Here is a 25381-nt window from a genome sequence, read left to right on the forward strand (position 1 = left end):
GAAAATCGGGCCCTCGGGTTGTCCGTGGCTCAGGCGCTTCACTGTGAACAGTGGGATTTCTACGGCTTTTCTTCCTGCTTGACTGATTTATTCTCTTTATCAAATAGTGTGAAGCCCCCGACTGCCTCTGCCGCTGTCCCTGGTCTCTGGCATTTCCTCTTTCAGGTCAGAAACAAAGGACTGGATGCTTATCTCCGTGCCCAGGGTAAATTCTTTCCAAAACAGAAAAAGGTCACCCAAGCAATCAATTACTCAGTCCACTTTCTCTTCCTTCATCAGGACTCAGTTACATTTTTAACCCCTGTCGGAAACTGATGTTTGTGTATCGTGTGGTTTAAAACTGATTTGTTTTTGCAAGGATGTCTCACATCAGGTGGGGTATGTGTGGGGCCACTTCTCGTCTCCTTCTCTGTCCCCTTCATGTAACAGCCTATCCCTGCATCTCGGTCACATTTTATGATTTCTGTAGTAATCTCTGCAGTCTTGTGATTTTCCTAGGCCCGCCTTTTTCAAATAAAATACCTAAACTTTCTTGTTGTTGAGTTAAAAAAACATTTTGTGTTAGTGACTGGGTTTTTAGAAGCATCATGATAACTGAGACTCCTCCCCCTTCATTAGAATTGCCCTCATCTTCGCTAAACTCCCACCTCCTGCTGGGGGCAGCCTGCATCTGGCAACTGGTCACTTCAGGGGTATAAAGGCTCTGTCCTTTCATCTCATTTTGGGACAGTTCTGCTGGGCCATCCAAGCCTCAGAGCTCCCCAGCCCACCCGCCCCCTCTGCCCATCCTGCATCCCTCACGCAGCCCAGGCGAGTCTCACGAGAGAATCCATGACACGATCCATGCCCAGGGACCAGGACCACCTTCTCGGGTGGCTTTCCTGGGACCCCCGCCCCCCTTCCCCCGCAGGCGCTGGCCCTCAAACTGCTTTCAGGCTTGATTGAACTCACCCTCCTTACTTTTTGCTCTATGAAGTCAAAATGCTCCTCTTTTTAGAAGTTTCAGAATTTAAAATTATAATAAATTGAAGACTTCGTTCCCAAAAGTCTTGCCTGAATTCCATTTAAAAAGGTGTCACGTTGAGACTGTGGGCATTTTCAAACAGGTGACTTTCTGTCGAAAATCCTCATTGGTTCCTCATTTTCTACGAGCTGGGATAAGATCCGAACTCGGTCGTTAGCAGGAGGCAGAAATGCCCCTGGGAATCGTGTTCTCCCCAGTCTCTGTGAGCTCCCATCCTCGCTCTAAGCTCCAGCCTCCCAGGCTGACTCGCTTTCTTCTCCAAGCACGGCATGCTCTTTCTTGCCTGGAGGACGCCTGGTTCCCGGCTCCCTCCTGTCCTCTGGTCCAGGGGAGCTTCCAGTGACCCTTTAGACCCAATCAGCACTGTCAGGTCCTCTAGAAAGGGGTCTCCCTCCCACCCGACTTGCCTTGAAGGGTTTGTTTCCTCTTCTGGATTCCCAAAGACCTTTATACATACATCCAGCAAGATACTATTATGGTTTAAATCGTGTCTCTCAGCCCTGGCTGGTGTGGCTTAGTGGATTGAGCACCAGCCTGTGAACCAAAGAGTCACTGGTTCAATTCTCAGTCAGGGAGTGTACAAGAAACAACCACACATTGATGTTTCTCTCCCTCTCTTTCTCCATCCCTTCCCCTGTCTAAAAATAAGTAAATAAGTAACTTTTTAAAAAACTGTGTCCCTCAAAAAAGATATGTTGAAGTCCTTATAGCCAGTACCTTACAACGTGACCTTATTTGGAAATATGGTCTTTATAGAATAATGAAATTACATGAAGTCACTGGGGCAGCCCCAATTCCATGGCCAATGTTCTTACAAAAAGGGGGAAACTGAACAGAGAGGGAGACGTACACACAGGGAGGGTGCCACGTGAGCACGGAGGATCTGAGCATCCCATCTACAAGCCAAGGAAGGCTCAAGATCGCCAGCAAACTAGTGCAAAAGATGGCCAGCAGATGGTAGGAGGCCAGGAAGCACCCTTCTCCTACAGGTTTCAGAGGGAGCATACATAGCCTTGCTGACACCTCGATCTTGGACTTCCAGCCTCCAGAACTGCAAGAGAATGAATTTCTGTTGTTCGGAGTCACCCCATCTGTGGTCCTTTGTTATGGCACCCCTAAGAAACTGATATAGACATTTACCAATTAGAACTAAGACCATTGCCCATATTTGTCTTCCTAACCTTGCAAATGAGGGTCAGAAGCCAAACCTTACATAAATATCATCCCCAACCCCAAGCCCGGCGCCTGGCCCAGAGAAGGTCCTCAATTACTTGAGGACGCAAATAGTGGCCAGCTCTGTGGATAAAAAGTCAGGGTCGTGAAGGATGGAAACCTACCATCAAAAATGTTCAAAACATCAGAAGTATGGTGATTAACCCCGCCACAGTCTTCGGAGCCTGAAGGATCTGGGCACCTAACCCCCATTTCCTCATCCGTAAAAGGGGCAGGGTTAGATAGCATGTGGTATAAATAAAAAGAGCAGATATTAAATTATAAGTGCGGGAAACTGGCCCCCTTCCACCTTCTACTGGGGCTCCCGCACATCACTCAACTCTTGGACTTCTTGTTTGTGTTACGATAAGGCACAGCCGCGATAGAAGCAGAAACACACAAATCCAGAATGAAGTGTGTCAAAAGGGGAACAGTGTGGTCTTGGGTTAGTGCAATTATACACATGCAGATTTTTGTTCTTCCAGGTTTCCTGTGTTTGAATTTTTGTATATACTGTTGTAGTTAAGAGAATGGCTTCAGACTCCAAAACTGTTGCATCTCTGATGTGCTTTGTGACTTTGGGTAAATTAACTTCTCCAACTGGTCTTTTGTAAAATGTAAAAACATTCTTCTCTCATTGGGTTCTTTTGATGATTCGATAGAATGATACACATAAGGAGCTTGGCATGGGGCTTTGTGTATGGCAGTGCTAAAGGAATGTACCATTACTATTCAATAAACATATTCATTTTATATATTGTTGGGTTTGGCTTGCTAATATTTTGTTAAGGATTTTTGCATCTATGTTCATGAGCAATACTGGTCTGTAGTTTTCCTTTCAGGTGTAGCATTCATATATTCATTTGGTAATTATAAAAACATCTCTTCTAAAATAAATGTTGAAGTCTAGCTATTATAAACTTGGTTTTGCAGATTAGACATAAAATAGTCAAAGCGAAATAACGGGAGCAGACCTTACCTTCCAGTGTGAGACAAATGCCACAGCTCATGCCGGTGTGTTTGGCTCGAGTGCTACCAAGCGGGGACCTCACACTCCACTGGTAAAGTTTGGCTTTTAAGAGGTGAATGAATTCGCTGTAATATATACGACTCTAAACCAAAAGTGCTGACCAGGCAGTCAATGTCACAGGGCCAGAGAGCAAGAGAATAGTCAAAATTCACTCGGGTCCTGATGAACGCTAGGCTGAATGGATATTTTGCCTTCTTCAGCCTAGCAGCTCGGCTATGAAAGCAGACCTCGCCAGACAAGCGGCAGAAGTGACGTCTACAGCTCTACGGCTACTCACATGTTCAAACATTTATTGAGCTCATAAAACTTAAGACTGGAATTTTAGAGCCTTAAGTAAATTTAGAGATCATTTAAATTGACTCTGTTTTTATACAAAGAAACCGAGACCTAGGGCTTGCTCAAGGATACACGGGGAACGTTATTCTAAACCAGCTGAAATTCTACCAACCTCCTACACTTTATCATTTACCAATGCTGATCTTCCCTCCAGTCAGCTTCCTGTTCGGTCTTCATATCAAGTGATCTAGGAGATTGCTGGCCTCGTGTGAGTACCCTGTGGGCGTCAGTTCATTCGTTCATTGTACAAACATCTACTGTGCGTCTACTCTGTCTTAGGCTCAGCACTGGGGCCCAGTAGGCACTGGGGATCCAATGGTGAACAGGACGGAGCCCCTGCTCTCCAGGAGGCCACTTCTGCATAGAGACCAACAAGTGCTGAAGGGCGAAAATGGAAGTGCCCTGGCACCACCTCTGACCAGCCATGTGCCCTACAGACTTCCCTTCCGTTCCATGCAGCCCTCCTCTGTCACCTTGTCATAGACCCTTTCAGACTCAGTATCCTGTGAGTTCTCAGACTCCCTGGGGCTCCCCCCACCCCCGGTTGCTGATAATTATTTCCCCGAGGGTGGGAGCCAGCTGGGTGTCCTGCAAGCAGGTGTGGGGCCTTTGCAGCAGTGATGGCTCCCAGTACTCCAGAGATTCTGATTCAGTGAACTTGGAAACCTAGTATTCAGGACTTGGAAACCTAGTATTTTACAAACTGTCTGGCCCTGGCTGTTGTGGCTGTTGGTTGGGGCATCATCCCATAAATCAAAAGGTCAGGGGTTCAATTCCCTGTCAGGGCACATGCTTGGGTTGCAGGTTTGGTCCCCACTAGGGGTGCGTACAAGAGACAACCTGATCAATGTTTCTCTCTCACATCAATGCATTTCTCCTCCTCTCTCTCCCTTTGTTTCCCCGCAAACAGAGGTCAGAACACCTGCCCAATCTGGGAGCACGAATGCAGTGTTACAGAAACCCTATTCACAGCCCCTCTTGGGCATTTGCTGCCACAGACCCAAGGTGCCACCTCTGCACACACCAGGTCAGTAAGAAACTCTTTCTCCTCAGCTGGAATTCGGGATTGAGATAGCAGTTCTAGGCAGCCTCTGTTGGTTTTAGGACTAAAATTGACCCATCCATCTATCATTAAATAATTGCTCATTAATGAATTCCACAAGTTGGGAAACAAAAGCAAATCCTCCTCTCGTGGAGTTTATTTTCTGTTGGGAGGAAGGCTAAGCAGTAACAAATACGCATAATAATATCTCAGGTTCTGGCAAGCACTAAGAAGACACACGAAGTAGGCCAAGGCCCCAGAATGACAGGGGGCTGCAATTTTAACAAGGTGGCCAGCAAAGACCTCTTCGACAACAGGGCATTTGCATTGGTCCCCAAAGGAAGTAAGGGAGAGAGGGGTGGCCTTGTGGGGAAAGAGTCCTCCAGGGGAAAAAAAAGGACCAGAAAGCACAGAAGCCCCAAGGCTGGCATCTGGGAGGCTCCAGTGTGCTTGGTGCAACTGAGCAGCTCCGCAGAGGCCAGCAGGGCTGGGGAGGAGAGCGCACAAAGGGAAGTGATGGGAAAAAGCTAGGCCCGGCTTGTTTTTTGTAAAGGGCCAGGAAGTAAATATTTTTGGCTTGTGGGTAATATGGCTCCTGTCACAATCACCCAGCTCTGCTATTGTAGCTCAAAGACAGGCAGAAACAATATGTAAACAAGTGAGCATGCCTGTGTTCCAATAAAACTTTATTTACAACAGGTCGTGGGCCATATTTGGCTTGCAAGCCATTGTTTGCTGATCCTTGTTGTGGACCAAGGTAAGGACTTTGGCTTTTATTTTGAGTGAGACAGGACCACTGGAGAATTTAAAGTAGAGCAATGATATGATCTAAGGCTTAGATCTAAACTACACCTCAAATATATCCCTCTAGCTAGCTGACCTGCATTTTGAAAATTCACCGTGGCTGTAGAATGAACCACTGGGGTATAAGGGCAGAAGCAGTTAGGAGGCAATAGGTAAGAGATGCTGATGACATGGACCAGAGTAGAGGCAGTGCAGATGGTGAGAATAAAGTGGGCAGAATTCAGATCTTTCTTTTTTTTTTACTCCTTACCCAGGAATACATTATTGATTTGAAAGAAGAAGAGAGATAAACATCAATGTGAGAGAGAAACATCAGTTGGTTGCATCCCACATCCGTACCCTGACTGAGGATGGAACCCACAACCTACATCTACCTCCTGAGTTGGGAATGAACCCACAACATTTTGGTGTACGGGATGATGCTCCCACCGACTGAACCACCCAGCCAGGGCCAGATATGTTTTGATGGTAGGGTTGGCAGCATTTCCTGGTGGATTAAATCCAGAGTGTGAGAGGAAAGAGCATCCAAGAATGACTCTGACACTCCTGAGCAAACAGAGCTGCGATCAATGTAACTGGGAAAGGCTGGGAGAGCAGGAGACCTTCAGGAGCAGATTAAGAGTCCGAGCCTTCGCATGGCAGTGAGACACCCCGTGGAGCTGGCCAGGAGGCAGGTGCAGAGCGAGCTGGAGTCATAGCAGGAGATCAGGGCCAGCACTACATATTTGGGCACCATTGGTTAAAATTAGAATTTCAGGCTATGTGACTGAATGAGATCACCTGAGGAGTGACAAGGGACCAGCCTGTGGCATCACACATCCTGACAACGTCAAGAGAAATACCGTGCCAGGGCACAGTCCAGTCATAGGCTGCCTGGCCACGGAGAACCCCGAGCGGCAGTAGGAAAAGAGGCTTTCACCAGTCTGAGCTCTGTGGTCACTTCCTGATTGGGCTTTGAGCCCCAGTGTGGGTGTGCCTATGTGTGCAAATTGCTCACACTCACCTGCACACTGTGTTCACGGGTGTGTGTGCAGCTGAACGGGGGCGCCAGCGACAAACACTGTGACCCTGGCTGATGTCCGTAGTAGGCTCAATGGTGGCTCCCAAAAGATACAACCATGCCCTAACTCCTGGAACCTGTGATGGGACCTCATTGGAAAAAAGGGGTTCGCACAGGTGGTTAAGTCAAAGATCTCAAGACAAGATCATTCTGGACTATCTGAGTGGCTCCTAAATCTAATAACCTGTCCTTGTAAAAGACACACAGAGAGAAGAGAAGGGGACGTGAAGACAGAGGCAGAGACAGGAGTCACGTGGCCACAAAGGCAGGAAAGCCCAGAGCCACCAGGAGCTGGAGGAGGCGAGGGAATTTCCGCCCTTCAAGCCCTTGGCGGTGCTGTCCCACCGGCCTCCAGAACCATGAGAGAACGTTGTTCTGCTAAAGCACTGTTTTGTGTGTATGGGGGGGAGGTTGTGGTAATTTGTTACAGCAGCCCTAGGAACCAAGAACAATAGCTACACAAGTTCCAAGCTCTCAATACACCTAAGGGATCTTTTTTTTTAGTGATTGATGAACAAAATAATAAAAGTTAACATAACATCCCACTCTGAATGCATTCATTTTGATGTGACAAAAGCCTTTCTCTAACCAGGACATTCAGAAACACAACCACCAGAGCAAAAATAGAAATGAAAGCACAGGCACCTGACTGCTAATTTGCCAACAGAATGGATGCAGTCACACAGATGAATAGAGAGAGGCCCAGAGCTCTGCCCGCTCCAGCCCCCACCTGCAGGCAGACGGCTGCGGGCAGGGGCGCTGGCCTGGTGAGCACGTGCAGGAAGTGAGGGGGGTGCAGAAAGGAGAAGGTCCTTGTGAATGTACCTCTTTTTTCATCGCTGTGAGTGTGTCTGTGGTAACAGTTTGTGGTTTCCTGGCTGAGCCCTTTCCTCTCAGGTTTCCAGGGACTGTTCTCACATATGGGGCGGGGGGGGGGGGGTTTGGTCAGCTTTGCTCATTCTCTGTAGGATAACCTTTCTGTTAGAAATGGCAACTTCCCAGAACAGGTAATCCTGCTTTCTCCCCTTCTTGCACCTCAACCTTGTGATTTTTTTCCCCCTAGAAGCACCTGAAGGTGGGCAGCAGGAATTGTTCTAGAAACAAAGAACCTGAGCGGATGAACTGGGGGCTGGAGACTCCTCCTCTGCCCACGGGGAGCAGCTGGCTGCTATAACAGAACACCAGCCACTGGGCGGCCTAGATAACAGACAGTCACTTCTCACTGTTTGTTCCCTTTTGGGTGAGGGCCCTCTTCCTTGTTTGCAGATGGCCACCTCCTCACTGTGCCCTCACACAGCAGGGAGAAAACTCAAGTCTCTCCACCTTCCAACAAGGACGGGAATCCCATCATGGGAGCCCCCATGACCTCATCCAAACCTCAGGACTTCCCAAAGGCTTCACCTCCTAGGACCTCCCCATCAAGGGCCAGGGCTTCAGCACAGGAATTCGGGGGTGGGAGACACAAACACGCAGCCCATAACACCCTGAGTCCGGATCAAGGTAGGTTGAAACTCTGAACTAACTGGGATGCTCTTCTGATTAGCACAGGGCAGAATGGACCATGGTATCTGAAATCTGCTTCTCTGGGAGCATTCTGGGGTAAGCTGTGTGACCACTGAACTCACTGGGGAAGGCAGTGAGTGCCAACATGTGCGGAGCAGGCTGCATTTGGGACTGGATTCTGCCCTCCTCACACATCAGGCAAGCGACACCCACCAGCCGCCCCTGCAGCCTGGGAGCCTTGTTCTGAGGGGAGGGGACACAACTGGACCTGGCGAGAAGGGTGCAGGATGGCTCTGTCTCTGTGCCTCCCTGGGATGTACATGTGCGTTCTAAGCAGGGTGATGCTCTAAGAAAAAAAACAAGCGTGAATCTTGAATGTGGCCTTTCAGCATGACAGAGGCTGGCTGAGGGAGAGGGGCTTGGAAGTGGGGGCCCTGTTCACACCCTGGGAACCACACCATGTCACAGACAAGTGTTTGCTCTTCTGCTTCAGGTCCTCCTTGTGAGATATGGATGGTCTGTAGTGGGCACAGATGGACCCATGCAGAGAGCGGGTCATCTGAGATCAGCCAGAGAGAGAAAACACACTTTCGGCAAGTCAGTATGAGGCAGAGAGAGGAGCAAATATGGCACTTAGCGGTGGGTGACCAGACAGATAACTTATCTCAAGAATCATGGTGTTCTTGAGGCTGGCAGAGGCAGTGTCACCAACCACCCCAGGGCAGCATGTGCAAACTGGGGCTGTGTGAGGTAGACCAGGACATATGGTCATCATATCCATGGCGCCCTAGTGAGCAAAGAGGAGAAAGAGAGGGGAGAGGGGGTGGGGAGGAGGGAGCAGCTGGGGAGAGAGAGAGAGAATATGAAAGAGAGGCTGTGAGAGTCAGAGAGACGCCCTGTGTGGGCACGTCTGGGTGGCACTCTGCTGGGTGTTTACGAAGTGTTATCTTAACCCCTTTCCCAGACAAGCAAATTAGCACGTTAGAGAAATATATAATGATATAAGCCTCCACTTGCTGCAGATTCAGAACTCCTAAACAAACACAATTCCCAACAAATGTCAAACAAAATGGAAATGGAACATCAGGGGGAGCAAAACTCAGCTCACTGCTCAGTTCTCTTCAACACCTATCTAATGTCTACTGAGCGCTAAGCCCAAGGGCCAGCTCTTATCCAAACAGTCTCTTAACAGCACAGAGAAAGCATCATGAGGCTATTGTATTGGCATAGAAAGAAGTGGAGAATAAAAAGAAACACAGGAATTCAGCAAGTATGCATGGAGTAACTATGGTTTGAAAATGTACCAGCAATGGGCTGAGCCCCGGTGGTTCTGGATTGTGTCTATTTGATCAGACACAGCTACCAGCTACACGGGGTGCTGGGGCTTGAGGAGTGTTCTTAGGGAAGGACAAGTGCTCAGCAAGTTTGAAAGGCCTGGCAGCATTTTGAGCACAGGGAGGATGGTGAAAGAAGCTATGGAGCTGAAAGTAGAAAAATCCATCAAAGGACAAAACCCAGCTAGGGAAGGAAAGCACGAGAAGCGGTCAGGAAGCAGAGGGCGGGAGGGGCCGCTCTAGGAGGGTCTCGGGCAGGAATGTTCAGCTACAAGGCTGGATGCAGGGCCCTGAATAGCAAAGCTGTTTCTCCAGGTTTGAGCCGAGCTTTTGTACTCTGTACTCTCACAGAACCTCTTTTTCCCTGCCAGAGTACTTGCCTCCACTTGTAAAGTTTCATTCATTAGTGTGAGTCAATGTCAGGTTCACCCTTGGCCTGGAAGCTTCATGAAAACGTCTGCGTTTTGAGGTATGATGGTATTTCCCAGGTCACAACAAGCATGGTGCAGGTACCTGGAGCACGCAACAAACATTTGTGGAGTGGATGATGAGCTCGTTCAGGGCTCTTTCATTACTCATCTCACCCACCACCATGGCTCCCACTGCCACGCAGAGGCCAACAACACTCAAACATCTGTGACCAGCCAGGTCTCTCCTCTAGAATCACGTCTCAGTCTACCCAGTATTTTCACATGAAAACATTAGAGCCTCTCAATTGCCCTTGACAGGTCCAAAACTGAACTGTGACCTCCCCACTCCCCAGTTAGCTTCTCCTCAAGTGTTCTTCATTTTAGGGAGTGGGACCCTGTCCACCTGAAGCAGAGCTGCCAGTCTCGACACCTCCTTCTTCCCTATTCCTGCACCTCCTGTCCTTCAGCAAAACCTTTCATTTCTATCTCTTAAATTCTTCACATTATAATTACTTCTCTCCACACAGCATGGTGGTTAACGGAGTGGGCTCCCGAGGTGGTTGACTGGGTTTGCAAATAGGCTCTGCCACTTACTAGCAATTTGCTTAACTCCTCTGGACCTTACTGCCTTATACACAAAGTGAAGATAATACCACTACGTGCTTCATAGGTTTCTTTTGAGAAGTCAGTAGGATAATGCATACGCTGTGCTTGCAAAAGTGCTAGCTGCTGTCATCACCCTATCACCTTGACCTTCAGCAGCAGCATTACCATCATCGTCACCACCATCATCATCACTATCATCATCATCAATCACCACCCCCACCATCATCATTGTCATCATCACCATCAGCATCAACACCATCGCCATTACCAACATCCTCATTATCATCACCATCACCATCAACAGCATCACAAATGTCATTATCACTACCACCATCATTACCGCCAACACTATCATCGCCATGACTATAACCCTAATCTAAAATACCATCATCTCTCATCTGGATCACTGCAGTAGCCACCTAACACCTCCCCACACTCAGTCTTGCCTTCCTCCAATCTCATGTCATTCATATGCTTAAACTAAATCAGTAGCTTCCCACAAGAGACCAGGTAAAATCCAAAATGGTTAATGTGGTCTAAATAGCTACTCTTGGCCATTCTTTAGCCTCAAACCTGTCCTGTGCTTTCCCACCGCATGACCTTCTCATACGCTTTTCGTTCTGTTGGTAACACTATTTCTCTCGCCTTCTCTTCCCTGCCCCTCATGATCATAATCTCTCTGAAACGCTGCTGGTACTCATTGTCCCCACTCTCTGACGGCAGAATGCCTCCTACCCCCATCTCTCCACTGAAACTTTCCATCAAAGAGTCACTATGTCGCCTGTTGCTGAAACCAATACACCTATTTTTAGCTTATCTGACTTGATCTTTGTGACACCTTTAACCTCTCTTTCCTCAAAGTTTCTTCTTCGTTGTCTCCCTGCCTGTTCTTTCATTTCTTTTGATCTTTCTCTGGATGATTCATCTTTTTCTTTCATTTGTTCTTCTTTCTCTACCAGCCCCTCAGAAGTTGGTTTCCCGAGATTTCCTAATTCTTTTCATTTGCTCCACTCATTCTCTGGGGATGATTCTATCTATTCACATGCTATGCATTGCACAATGACTCCAAACTCCTCATGTGTGGGTCCCTTCTCCCTCCCGAACTCCAGGCCCACTTCCCTCCACGGGGCTGTTTCATAAACACAACACGCAGACAGCTGAAATCTCAGAACTCCCCTTCTTTCCCTGGTGTTAGGTCAATGAATGGTATCAACACCCATTCAACTGTCCAAGCAAAAGCTTGAGTCATCCTGTCTCCTACCTCTCTCCCTCCCCGTATCTAGTTAATCACCAATTCTGTGGATTCTGCCTCCTCGGATGCGCTCAGATAAATTGACTTGTCTTTGTTCCCGATGCCACTCCCTTAGCGCAGGTTCTTGTCATTTCCCACCAGCACTGCAGCCACAGCTCCCTCATCCGTCTCCCCGTCACCAGCCTTTCCTCCCTCCTGTCCTTTTGTACTGCTGTCAGAGTTTAGGAAACAGAGATCCCTAAATGACTTTTCAGAAAACTAGTGGTCCAACTTTTAAAGAAGGGTCTCTTAGGCAATTAAGAAGTGGCTTATATAAGAAAACATCCCCTCTGGGGCCCTGCCCTTAGTGACCCGCCATGCATAGCCAAATATTGAAGGTTCTGATAAGTCCTGTCACAAAGAAATCTGTTTAGAATTGACTAACCAAGCATTTCTCAAACTTCTTTGACCATAAAACCCCTTCTCCGCGCAACACCTCTTAACATCTTGTAGGATACTATCTACTGCTTCAAAACACAAAACTGATCATCTTACTTCTCTATTTGAAAATATGATGAATACGTGGGTAAACATTAAAAGAAGACAATTTGAACTTTATTCTATGGGTAATTAGAAAACCTTGGAGATTCCTGATTGGGTAACAATTTAATACCTACACAACCAATAGCTTCCAATGATTGAGCTCCTGCTGTATGTAACCACTTCTCATCTATCGTCTCTAGTCCTTACAACAGGCTACCTATGGGCATAATGCCCAATGAGGAGACTGAAGCCAGGTTAGTTAGGTCTTAGGTCTATAAGGCCATATAACCTACAGGTAGAAAGCAGTATTTCATTCAAGGTCTACATGGCTTTAAAGCCATGACTATTGGCAATAAACAGGTGATATTTTGCCTGCAAAATTAGAAACAGGAAGAACCAGAAGGTTTAGACATAAGTTCCTAGAAGGCCATCACATCTTCTTTGTTCTCCATCTCTGTTCTCATACCCATCCAGATAATGCCTTAGGAGCTAGCCATTCTTCTTAGACTTGGGCCTCATTGCCATTGCTGGAGTCTGTTGTGTTTTTTCCCCTTAAATACCCAGCAAGACATCAGACAGCTCCAGGAAAGCCTCTCCCCAGTTTAAAAACTGTGTGCATGAACAAATCCAAACTCCCCAGCATGGCGTTCTAGGCCCTCCCTTATCTGCCACCAACTTCCCCTTCTGGTCTTGACTTTAGACACTTTTCTGACTATAAGCCATGCTGCAGCCTAACCAAACTACCACTGTTTAGTAGCCTCCCTACCTTTGTTCTTGCTGTCCCCTCCTCGTGGAAAGCCCTCTGCCCTCCTCAGAGCTGCTGCTTCAAATCTGCCTGTCCTTTGGATCCCTTTTCACTAACTCCACGGAGCACACCCTGATCCTGGCCATCGAGGCACTCTCTGATTTTCAGAAAAAAGGTCAGGTGCCCTCAACCTGGAAGCCAGGTTAACCTCTGAAAGTTACATCAGCAAAACCCACAGTGAGTGGCATTAGCTATCTGTAAAGATGATACATCCAAAGGAAGACTCAAGAAATAGAGGTTTAAAGAGATATAAAAAGACCCTCCTGGAAGAAGGTGTCCAGGGCTTACTCTAAGTACACAATTGTACCTACATTTCCGGAACCATGAGATGAGCAAATAAGGCTCTGATCAAATCAGTTACAGGAAACAGAGGGAGTAACTAAACCATAACCAATTGCAATAACTCTCCTAGCAGTGACCTAATCAATTACCCTGGTGTGTTGAAGCATAGTGCGTGCTGTAATAGATGGAAGGCAGCCAGACAGAGACGTGCAGAGGGTGCTACCAGCACCGACCAGAGGAGACACTTACTAAGTTTGGGGGATATTGACCTTTAGGATGGGGGAGGATTGATGAGAGGACTGGCGCTACTTTATCCAGCTTTCTCAGAGCTGGTTAGTTTTCCCAAAAGTCCCCTGCTTCCACTGTTCAAATCACCATCCTACTACGCAACATTTTGAGAACCGATTTGGCTTTCATTTGCATCATTAGAAAGGAATAGAAAGGGCTGTAAAAGGGGATATCCTCACTGTTATCTAACCTCATGGGGTTGCTGGGAAAATTCAGTGAGACAATGTACTTAGAGGAACTGATCCAAGCTATACACAGTAATTGTTCAATAAACGTAGGCACTTAAATCAGTCACTGGATTATAACTCTATTTCTGATGACAAGGTCTTATACCTTTGGTTAAGCTGAACTGGCTTCCTGGTGCCTAGGTGTCCTGATGGTGGTGGATACCTGGACTGGCAAAACAGATTCCATGACACTGGGTAAGAATGAGCCCACTGGTGTATTGCCTCAGAAAGGGCCTGCCAACCACTCACCTGCTCTAGGGCATCTCTAGTGTATTATCATCCTCTAAATGCCCCCACCAGCTCCCATGTCTAAGCACCCAGCACACGTCTTATACTGTTTTTGCTTTATTTCCAATTTCATCACTTGTGTATCTCTCTAATTCCAATGCCACCAGAGTGTAAAGTCTTTGAGGGTGAGAGCTCTTACATCTCTTACAGAGACTCAAATGTCGGATATATTTAAGGAGTAGAAATGAGTTGAATCAAAGACCAAGCAAATGATCTGGGGTTCTAACAAAAGCTATAAAATCTGTCCCCCAGGCCACTAGCGAAGTGGGCTGCAGACTCCTTGAGAGTAGGTCTGGCTCTGCAAGCTGAAAACTTCTTCATTAGTGACCCCGGCCCAGGGGTGGCTACAGGGGAGCCTGCTAAGCTGAAGGAGAGCCACTCAGCTGCCCAGGTAGGAGAGGGAGAAATAGACAAAGAGATGGAGCAGGCACCGCCTGCCACACTCACCCGGACCTCGGTCTGCACGGTGCATTTAACCAGTTTGAAGTTCTTCCCAGGGTTGAAGCTGTTGCCATAGAAGCAGACCTTGAGGATCCGCACGTCTTCCTTTTCCACGTCTACTGGCACCACCATGGGCTCGGGGGGGCCTTCCGGCCGACCTAATGTGCCCACCTTCAATCGGCTCAGGGGCTCAGACACCCCGGACATCCTCTTAGACAGCAGCTAGGGCCAGCACATTGCAGTCCTGCAGAGACAGCAGAGGGACAGTCCTGAAGCGAGTCCGTGTAGGCCCGCATGCCGCACGCCCCCCACCCCGCCCCAGGACAGCACGCACCAAGCTGAGACCCACACAGACAGCACATTCTCCCATTCCCAGAAACCTCTCTTACAGACACTGGGATATTTTGACTAGGGGAAGCTGAAGCACAAAGGATCGGTTTGCATAAACACCCAGGTATGAAACCCAGACCTCAAACTCCCAGGCTTGTAAGCACTCTCTTCCAGAAGTCCCCTCTCTCCATTCCTTTTCTCCTCCCACACTGACTCTCAGGCAAGGGGCCCATACTTTGCAAACAAAGCTGTGAGAGGAGGCGGCCACAGCATGCTTCCAAGGCACAGCTGAACAGAAAAAGCAAACAGGACAGTGGAAAATAGCAGGAGAGAAGCAGGGACAGAGGGAACAACCAAGAAGAAACAGAACTGAAAACAGGGTGGCCTGGAGGGAGAAGGCAGGAAAGGGCCCGAGTTGGGGATGAGGGGGCCAGGCTATCATAGCCAATAGCTTTGTAAGCCCCTACCCAAGACCGCCAGCCCGAAGCTTCCGGGCAGGAGGCCTCTGTCCATGGGAACTCATCACACAGCACATCACTCACTGCATGCAGAATTCAAGAGGAACGTCACTCCAGCTGCCCAGTTTGGGAAGTCTTTCTGCTGGGACGAAGCGGGCTGGGCTGGGCCCCCAGAAGACCTACCCACCCAGGTCTGATGACAGTTCGGTTGACACTTATATGGATGATAAGAACCCTAGGAATATTTAGTTCACCCTGAATCTCAGCAAAACTGCTCCTTGTGATCCAACATAACCCTGTCGAGTGTCCTCCCTCCGCCCACCTGGGAGGCCCACGGGAAGCGATGGTTCCCCAGACCCTCAAGTTCCATCTTCAGACCGACAATGTCAACCTTAGCTCTGCACTAAGATCCTCGGGGTGGGTTTTTAGAAACCAGGCCCTATGCTCAGAGATTACCACTGAGTTGGTCTGCAGAGAGGCCTGGCATTGTCATTTTTAAGTTTCCAAGGATTTTTCCAACATTCAGCCTGGGTTGGGAACAACTGCTCTAGACTAAGCTTCACTCTCATTCTGAACCCACACTTACAGAAAGATATCTCCTTTCTAACTAAAGACTGGGGGACACTCAAGGGGATATCCCTAGACCAGAAGTTAGGGACAAAAAGATGGAGTTAGCAACATTAAAATACAAATGCAGAGTCAAATATTTCAGAAGTGGAAGCAAAGTCTGTGTTCATTCATTCACACTGTGCTGGGTGCTGGAAAGGAAGATGCACACACACTCAGTCATTAGCTTTGGGGAAAAAAAACAGTGTGTATTAGGAGACACAAAAAGGAGGCTATGAGGACGAGGAAAGGAGCAGGACGTGTCCCTTCCACTGAGGGCAGGCTGACACTGGGCCGAGCGGCAGCCTTAGCCCACAGGGCAACCCAATTTGAGCCAAGACAAATGGAGAAAAGAACCTCCAGTTTGTTTTGGGGGACTAATATGAACATTCTAGAAGTATCCATCATTTCTCAGCAAGTATCTTCTAAGCATGCCCTGTGTGCCAGTACTCTGCTATGTAGAAGACATGTGCCTAAGCTTCCCCAGACCCTCAACAGAGACTCAGGGGGAAGTGGCTTGAGAGGAAAGCCACTACAAGAGCGGGGAGTGTGTGACAGGGGTGGGGGTGGGGGGAATGGCCAAAGGAGAGTTACTGATTCAGTTATCAGCACCTGGGCAACTGCCCGGTAATTCCACAGAGGGAGCCACTCCCCACAGGGAGGAAGGGGCCTGGGCACTTTCATTCCACTTCTTACAGCCATTGTTCCCAGCCTTCCAGCCAGTTCAGCATGAGGGTAGAGTGGACTGAGGAGCCAGAGAACATCCTCTGGCACAAAGATGCAGACGCTAGTACGGAGAAGGAAGCAGGAAGATACAGAAATGACCAGGCCCCAGGGGTATCAGAGGGAACAGTGACAGATCTGCTACCTGATGTGAAAATCAGGCAAGGGCGTCCTGCCCCTGAAGAGCCTGCACTCCAGTATAGAGATAAACCGGCACAGTAGACACACAGACAAGTAACCAACACACACAGGTTCGGGATCTGCTGTGTCCACTGAGCCAGGGGCCCCACCACCTCAGCTTCTCTTTGTACAAAGTAGTTTCCGGGAAGGGCCTTCATGAAACAGTTTTGCAAAACAGGTATCTGGGGTAGGAAGAAAATAAAGTGGCAGATGGTGTCTGTCCCCAGGGACCAGTTCCTACTAAGGGAAGCCAGAGGGCCTGCACTCTGAAGGCTATTTGGAGACCAGGGGCAGAATCAGTGATGCCATATTGGCTGGCGGGAACTCGAACTCAGAGCTGGAAAGAAGAACATTATATTCACGACTACAGGTTATACCACGAAGCTTCTGCGCATTCAAAATAAAGGGGGTAAGGGGTGCCTTTTGGGACATGTCCTCCTAGCCCAGGTAATCTTTTCAACCAAATAGTGCTAGTACAATGAGCCAATAGGAGACCCCCCCAAGTGCCCCCTGAAACACCAGGGAAGAGTGTGAAAGAGAACAGTTGCATAGAAATAAGATGTCAGTAAAATTCAAGAGATCTGGTTGGTGTGATCTAAGAAGCCCTATTTGCACACGTTTTGTGCATCGTTTCCTGAAAAGAAGAGTGAGGGAGAGAAACCCTTCCCAAAAGGCAAAGCACAGGAGCAGAGGCAGAGCAGGAGATTAGAAAGAAACCATGGTGTAGGAGAGAGGCCAGGGCAAAGTCTTGGGTAGGGAGGGGGCAGAAAGGGAGTAGACCCCACAGCGTTTTTAAACCTGTGCAGCTACAGACAACAGTGCAATGCAATGCGGCCCTTTTCTCAACTTGAGGAACCAAGAAGATATAAACATGTAATAAGCACCTGGAACAACGGGAACTCTCATTCATGGCTGGTGCAAACTCTGAAAGACAGCAGTGCAGTTTTTTACAAAACTGAACATGCTTTTAGCATACAACCCAGCAGTCATGCCTCTTGGTATGTACCCAGAGGAGTGGAAGACTTGTGTCCACGCAAAAATCTGCACATGGACGTTTACAGCAGCTTTATTCATAGCAACTGCCAAAACTTAGAAGCAACCAAGATGCCCTTCAGTCGGTGGATGGATAACTAAACTGTGGTGCAGCCAGACAATGGAATAGTACTCATTGCTAAAAAATGTACTCTGTTAAGCCATGAAGAGACATGGAAGAACCTTAAATGTATATCACTAAGTAAAAGAAGCCAATCTGAAAGGCCAGATTCTCTCTGATTCTAACCACATGACTTTCTGGGGAAGGCAAAACTTTGGAGACAATAAAAAGACCAGGCGATTGCCAGGGTTTGGAGGGAGGAGGGAAGATGCACAGAAGTTTTGGGGCAATGAACACACTCTGAGTGATACTGTTGACATCCCCCACCAGAGTGGGACATCTGTTACACCATGAACCTACCTACACTGACACATCATAATCACCCCAAGTCCATAGTTTATATTAGGGTTGTACGTCCTCTGAGTTTGGACAAATGCACGACACCAAGAGTACAACATTAATGTAATCAGTGGACTTCGGGTGGTAGTGGTGTGTCAACATAGATAGGTTCACGGTGTAACAGGGGTCCCACTCTGGTGAGGGGTGTCAACAGTGGGAGGGGCTGTGCAGGGTGCAAGGTCAGAGGGTATGTAGGAAATCTCTGTACCTTTCTTTCAATTTTGTTGTGACCCTAAAACTATTCTTTAAGAAAATTATTAAGAAAAAAATGTAATGCTGAGAAACCGCAGCACGATAGTTGACCCCCACCCAGCCTGCAGTGTCCAGCCCCCTTGGGAGTCAGCCCCTACCCCGCCCTGACCAAAGAGAAATGTTCATATTGTATATCTGGCTGAGCATGGTCCGCCCAGAGTGATGTGCTGGCCGTCACCAACATGCTGAAGGACGCTGCTTTCTCACACTCGTCAGTGTGCCCTGACCCTTGCTCCAGGCGCCATTGCTCACAGTTGTCACCAGAGCTCCCCTGAAATATTTTAGCCAAGTCATTTTGGTCCCCCAGGATCCACCTTCACCTGCAGCCTAATGCGAGCTCCTCTTTCTGCCTCCAGTTCTGTGCAACAGTCACCTCGGGCTATTTATCTCCAACATAATTACGATTTTAAAGCTTTAAAGCAAACACACTTTTTTCTGTACCACAATCCTGGGAGAGGGTGGGGATGGTTATGCCCATGCATGGATGAGAAAACATACTTGAGAAAGTTTAGGCCATCTGGTCCAGGTTTCTCACTTCTTGAAGAGCAAACTTGGATCCCAAAGCAGATTTGAATCCAATTCAAAGCTTTTCCCACTTTCCCATCTTTCTCTGGAGAAAGCAGTATCTCTTGATACCACTGAGGTTGGCACAAAGGAAGAAATTGATCACCCCAGCACCAAATATTCCCAGCCAATGAAGAATCCTGACATCCTCTTGGCTTAGAGAGCATAGCCCCTTCCCAAGCTAGGACTCAGTCATGTGATCAAAAAATCCCCTGAGTCTCAAGCAGTGAGCCAAAAGCCCAGCCCCTTTCTCCAGTCCAGACCTAGACCCCCAGCCTGGCCATCCCTGCTCCCTGCATCCTGGCCCGTCCCAGACCCCGTGAGCAGTGCCAGAGAGTGTGTCTTGCCACAGCAGCAAAAGCCCTGGCTCTGTGCCATCGTAGGCTCCAGCTCGCCTCCCAACCCCCAGAGCTGCCTAAGTCAAAGTCAAAGAATAACAAACACAAGGAAATGGGTGCAAATTAAAACAGGAAAAGTTTTGATTGGCCGTGAGAACATCTTGGCCCAAACCTGCAATGCATACTAAGAAAGGCTGTACAATCCCCGCAGTCCTCAGGAAAAAAAATAAATGACACTCTTCCTGAACGGTAAGACATTCACCTGCCTGAAGGGGGCGGGAGCTAAAGAAGAATTTAAGTCCCTTCAGAGTCTCTGAGAGGCTTGTCACTGTATTCAGGGCTGTGTTCCTGGCATGGGAAGATGTCATATCAGGGTTACAGGGGTCAATATCCCAGAAAAGTACAACCTTGCACTTGAAGACATTGTAGGGTGACGTTATGTCTCATTGAACACACTCTGGATGCTCAGGAGTGAATGTAAGTAATCTCTCAGTCTCTAGAAAAGTTCCGTAGGGTTGGTAATGTCAGCCTCCGGTGGTGAGAGAGGACACTGAGGCCTAGCAAGGTGACTGTCCAACCACACCACCGACTCTGAGGTCCTTCGTGAGTAACGTTCCAGCCTGGCGAGGCACCGCAGCCCTGAGGACATGAGTTTTAAACCCAGGTGCAATGAGTCAGATGTGCGTGCACCTTCTCCCATGACATCATGCCACCTCTATGACTAATTGTCCCCTCTTCATTCTCCCTTAAATCTAGGGCATAACTTTCAATCCTCAAGACAATGTATTTCATCTTTGGGACTCTCAGCATCTGCTCTCACATCAGGTTTCCCAAGAGGCCAAACTTCAATGTCAACTGCCAAAGACCAGATGGCTGGTGTCATAGCTATCCTGCCACCGTGCTTTGGAGTTAGTGCCCAGCTCTGCCACTGACTGGCTCTGGTGCCTTTAGACACCAGGCCAGATGGGTCAGAGTTCCCCAACAGCAGCAGGCAGCCTTTGATGATGCTTTCCACATCCATGGCAAAATGGAGAAAATAAGGACATTGCAGAGAATTTACCATAAAGTGCAACATATTCCAGCTGAAGGACAGTCTTTCATTCTGACATTATGTCTTTCCACATTTTGAGGTGTCTCCAATGTTTGTTCGCCAGCAAAATGACAACAGTAGTCTATGGAAATTGATGGCAAAGCTTGGCCTCTTGAGGAACCAGACGTGAAAGTGGACATTGGGAACCTGAGGCCAAAAACACATTGTCTCCAGGATTGAACGTCCTGCCACTTACCGGTTATGTAATCTGGACAAGGTCACCTCCCAAGGCCCGGGTTTCCTCTCTTGAGGTCTGAGGCTAACATTATCCATCCTACAGAAATTTCTGGAGAATCAAAGGTTACTTATGTCAACTCCCTGGCACAAGTGTTTGTTAAATTCCTGTAACTTGGCAGAAGAAAGAATCAGAAACCCAATACTAGTTCTCACTTGTAAAACATTAAACTGGCCAGGTGAGCCCCGAATCAGGTGGTTGCGGCAGCCCCTCTGTCTCGGGTTCTCTGAGGCTGCCTGTCCATCGACACCCGCCGCCCTCCATCCACATGCCCGCCTCTGCCTCCTCCTCGTGGCCCACACCTGGGGCCGTCGTCTGCCCCGAGGACACCACAGATGTGTGGAAGGAAGCCTCAGAGCAGCTTCAAAACAGCAGCCCTCTGGACCTCACAGAAGCCAGAATGTCACAAGGCGCACTTTATTTCCACTCCATCTCTGAGTCACTTCCTCTTGCTGTTTCCACATCAACAAAATGGGGAACACTTGCCTTTCCTCTGCAAAGGCCTGCTGAGAACAGCCACTTAACTACTTGGCAGTGACCTTGCAGTCTCAGGGAGCCAGGCCTGCATTTCTGGGCAAGCTGAGCCCTAATGGCTCTACACAGCATGCCCTCCCCAGCCCAAGCCCTTTCGGCCCCCAGTTCCCATGAGACCAGCATCCTCCCTATTCCAGACCCGCCTAATTTATCACTTGGCTAATCCCTCCCATCCTTCCCAAGTACCCCTCCCCATTACCTTCCAAAGGAAGGAACCAGGAAAATAACAATTATCACCAGCTATAATTCAAAGTCACCCAAAAACATTTGGTGAGGCTCGAGCACACTTTCAGTCCACCACCCCTCACACGCATTACCCACTCAGGATCACTCTCTCGCCAGTACCTGCCAGCCCAGAGGTCAGCTGACTTGGGGCTGGCTTCCTGAGGGCAGGAGGGGAGAAATGGGGATGCATTTCTCATCCCCCTTTGTTCATGGAACCTCGGTTCTCCTCACTAGTTCAAGAAGTATAATCCCTGCAGCTGGGCAGATTTTTCTTATTTCCTGCGTGACCTCTGTTCTACACCATCGCTCCAATCCTTCAAAACAGTCGCTTACCTTCCTCCTTATTTGCCAGTTCATAAGTGACTTTGGCTGGTTTATCTTCTCCCTTTCTTCTTTCTCCCTCCTTCAGTCACTCCCCCCCTTCCCTTCCTTCTTCCTCTTTCCCCTTCTCCATCCTCCCTCCCTCCTTCTCTCCTTTCTTCCCTCTTTTCTTGCTTTTCTTCTCCTCTTCCCCTCTATCCACCTTCCCACTTTCCTCCATACCACCGTCGCCCTGCCTGCTATGTCTGGGTGGTGGCGTGTCCCCCACCATAAGGAGATAAACAGAAGAGGGTCCCTGTCCACCAGAGGCTCATGATCCAGTAAAGAGGAAAAAGGGGAAAACAAAAACAGCCTGAATACAACATGGGCTGATGGGGTCTAAGCCCCTATCAACTCAGTGCCAAAGGAGCTCAGAAGGGAACTTGCAGGAGCCCTGGGAACTCAGGAAAAGGCAACCCAGCAAGATGGGGAAACCGTGTGACTTGACATAAGGCTGCTGACAAGGGTAGTACAGGGTTGTTGAGAAATGAGACGAGATGGGAGCAACATGCTAAAGAATTTGAACTTTACTCTGTGGAGAAGCAGCTTTTCACTTAAAAAACATAATTCTGGCCATAGGCAGAAGCACAGGCCTGAGTGAGGAGGCAGCAGGAGCAATTCAAGGGAGGCTGGGATGTGTTCCACAACAACCCAGAGGAACTGCGACTCGGTTTGTAGCATTTGCCGATTGCTCTGCCGTGAGTGCTTCCATGATCGCTCATTCTGACCTCCCTGAAAGAGGCTTGGGCAGAAATGGGTGCAGCCCATTCTGTGGGAGCTGGTTCCAGCGTGCCACTGCCTGAACAGCCAGAGACCCTGGGGGAGGAGGGCAGACTTCAGAGTCACTTGCCTCAAGCCTACCTCTGACCGTGATGTTCCCTGGTCCCCGCGGTGGTATCACCACTCAGCACTTCAAGACAGCAAGATACAAGGTGCACGAAAGAATTTAAGACATGTGCCTTCCTCCAAGGATCTTCTGTTACTCTCCAATCTCCAAATGGTTGTCATTTTCAAAACCACACTCTATGTCATCTTTAACCCCAAACTAAATTGTTCTCCAACTTCTCCACATGAAGCCATGGTCTCAAACTTTTCTTTCTTCCCTAGCCTTCAACTCTGGTGAATCTCTCTCCCTTCTCTGTATGAATTACAGAGCTGGCTGGTGAGCAGGGAAATTGGCATCACAATGAATCCACACCTCAGCTGGTTATTTGACAGAGTTCTTCCTTCCCATTTTCCTAAGAGGTTAAGGAGAAGCCAGATGACAAGGAGGCGGATTCACAACTGCTCAAATGGTTTCTCCCTGTGGCTGCTGATCAAATGTCCATAGTTTGCCCAAGGACTGGCTGTTGTTTTAATTGGCCCTTGTTCACACCTTTTAATTAGGCATTAAGGATTTTGTGGTTGTCAGACAAGAAGGGCCAAGTGGAGCACAGGATTAGGAGAGATTGTGACTCTCGTTACAGACCACAAAGAACTCCCTGAGTCCACACAGGCTGTTGAGCAAGCCAAGGGTTACAAAATACAACTTGAGAAGTAGGATAAATGTGAAGTTCTTCATATAGATTAAAAAAAAAATTCTTTCCCAAACTGGGATGAGGAAGATGTGGCTTAGCAATGACATGGATATTTTTAAAAATGGGGCTTAGGCACTGTGAGTTCACAGTTAGTCACCGTGATATGGCCGCCAAAGTTCATGCAATCTTAGGGTTACCAGCATATCTTCAAAATAAGGACGGTGATTTCCCATGGGGCTCTGCACAGACGTGACCGCATCGACACACTGCCGGTCCAGGGCCCTGTGGTTAGAGAGGTTGTGTTCTAGGGCAAGAACATTCAGAGTTCTCTGTGGCTGGGGACCTTGTCCCATGAAACAGATTCTGTAAACTAAAGGGACAGGGGAGCCTTGACAAATGACAACAGCATTGCTGGTTTTAAATCGTCGTAGGGCTGCCACGCAAAGGGTGGACCCAACCTCTTCATCCAAATCAAAGGTTAAAAGAAAAAGTGCAACAGACCGGAGGGAAGAGGGTCTCTGTGTTTGCAGACTGCACATTCTGCCTCTCCTTCTAGAATGTTGGCCTGCTTGCTACCTTGCTGATGTCTTCAAGGCAGACGTCAGTCCCATCTGGAGGATGAGGAAAAGTGACAGAGCAGGCCACCCTTGCCTAGGGTCACCTTTGTTAAGTGGCAGAGGCAGGTCAAGGTCTCAGATTTCCCACCTGAGCCCAACAAACCCAGTCTACCACCCAAGTTCCACCAGTGAGCCCAGCACTCTGGGCTTTGTGTCTGCCCATCGAGATTATTTCTGTGCCAGACAGGGATGCGCAGAACACTGCTTTCCCAATTTGGCCCCAGAATTCCATTCAAACAGAAACTTCCACAGAAGCTCAGCCCCTTCCAGCCGTGCAGCGCTGGAAGAAATGCTGGCCTTTTGATTTATTAATATGCATAAGAATGATAGCAACACAGAATTTTACTGTTACCTTTTATGATGCACTTAATAAACAGGGAAGATGGGAATAAAAAATGAACTCAAGTAGATTTTTTTTCAACCAGAAAGTACAAACCCATGACTGACGTGCAGCTGTGGCCCCCTCGTCTGCTACCGCCCCAGCACAACTGAAACTCCTGGTGAACAAGCTCCTCCACCTGCCAAGCCCCAATCTGCTACTCTTTGCAAAGCCAGCACACACTACGAGTTTGCTTTATGTAAACAGACATCAAAACCATTAAACATGGCGATGTCCCCATCTGCACACTGCAGCGCCCAGTTTCATTTTCATGCAAATTGGATAAAACAGCACTTTGGGTGCCCTGTTGAGCAAACACGATGTCACCTGTGTGTAAAAAGATGGGAAAATTAAAAATAGATGGAAAAATCCTCAGCAATTAAAAATGCTATGGGAAACAACTTTGAGGTAGCAGTACAAACCTATGAAACAAGCCAAGAGGCCGAGATAAAAATAATAAAATCTTTTGCTTATGGGCTCTAAATAAAACTGGTACAATGGCCAGTTCATTCTGAACTGGCTCTGGGAAGAACAAGCTTCTCAAATATACGACAACTCACACATATTGACCAGGTCACCTGACTTGGGGAAATGCCCCCCACCTATCTAAAGGGGGTGGGCATAGGTCATTTGCACAGAGATGTTCATAGCTGTATTATTTAAAATTAAATAGTGAAATCAAAACAAAACACTCAGGAACCATTCCAAGCAATATCGATGACAATAAACTCTGATAATAATATGAGTAGTGATGCTACATGAAAACCTTATATAAAAATGTTAAAAGAGAATGGAGTTAACATAGTCATTGTAACTACATAGAAATGCTTCTAAATTTAGAATTACATGCAGTTAAGAGATCTTTAGTTCTCTTACTATTATATTGGTATTCTCACATATATTTTAAAAATAAGTGGTTTCCACAAGGATAGAAGCCAGCTCTCTTTCTGTTGTCTACCTCTAGCTCCTCCTCGGACACAGTCTACTTTCTGGATTCTCCACGTAGCCCCGAGAC

General features: G+C 48.0%; 1 protein-coding gene across 9 annotated transcripts in view; it reads right to left on the reverse strand.

Annotated features, from left to right (window-relative positions):
* The window catches only part of PTK2B (protein tyrosine kinase 2 beta), a 116219-nt gene that overhangs the window by 41705 nt on the left and 49133 nt on the right, over positions 1–25381 (reverse strand). For 7 of the 9 annotated variants that reach the window (XM_053658268.1, XM_037139095.2, XM_053658262.1 and 4 more), the window contains one exon: positions 14473–14710. In XM_053658268.1, coding sequence (XP_053514243.1) covers positions 14473–14673 — 201 coding nt within the window. In that variant the 5' untranslated portion in view covers positions 14674–14710. Of the gene's footprint in view, positions 1–9725; positions 9859–14472; positions 14711–17647; positions 17667–25381 lie in introns of those variants that run through there. The other 2 variants (XM_053658264.1, XM_053658269.1) reach the window with 2 other exon arrangements.

The sequence above is a fragment of the Artibeus jamaicensis genome, unplaced genomic scaffold, assembly GCF_021234435.1.
Source record: "Artibeus jamaicensis isolate MK-2021 breed Jamaican fruit bat unplaced genomic scaffold, CSHL_Jam_final scaffold_537, whole genome shotgun sequence".
In the NCBI taxonomy this organism is placed as follows: Eukaryota; Metazoa; Chordata; class Mammalia; order Chiroptera; family Phyllostomidae; genus Artibeus; species Artibeus jamaicensis.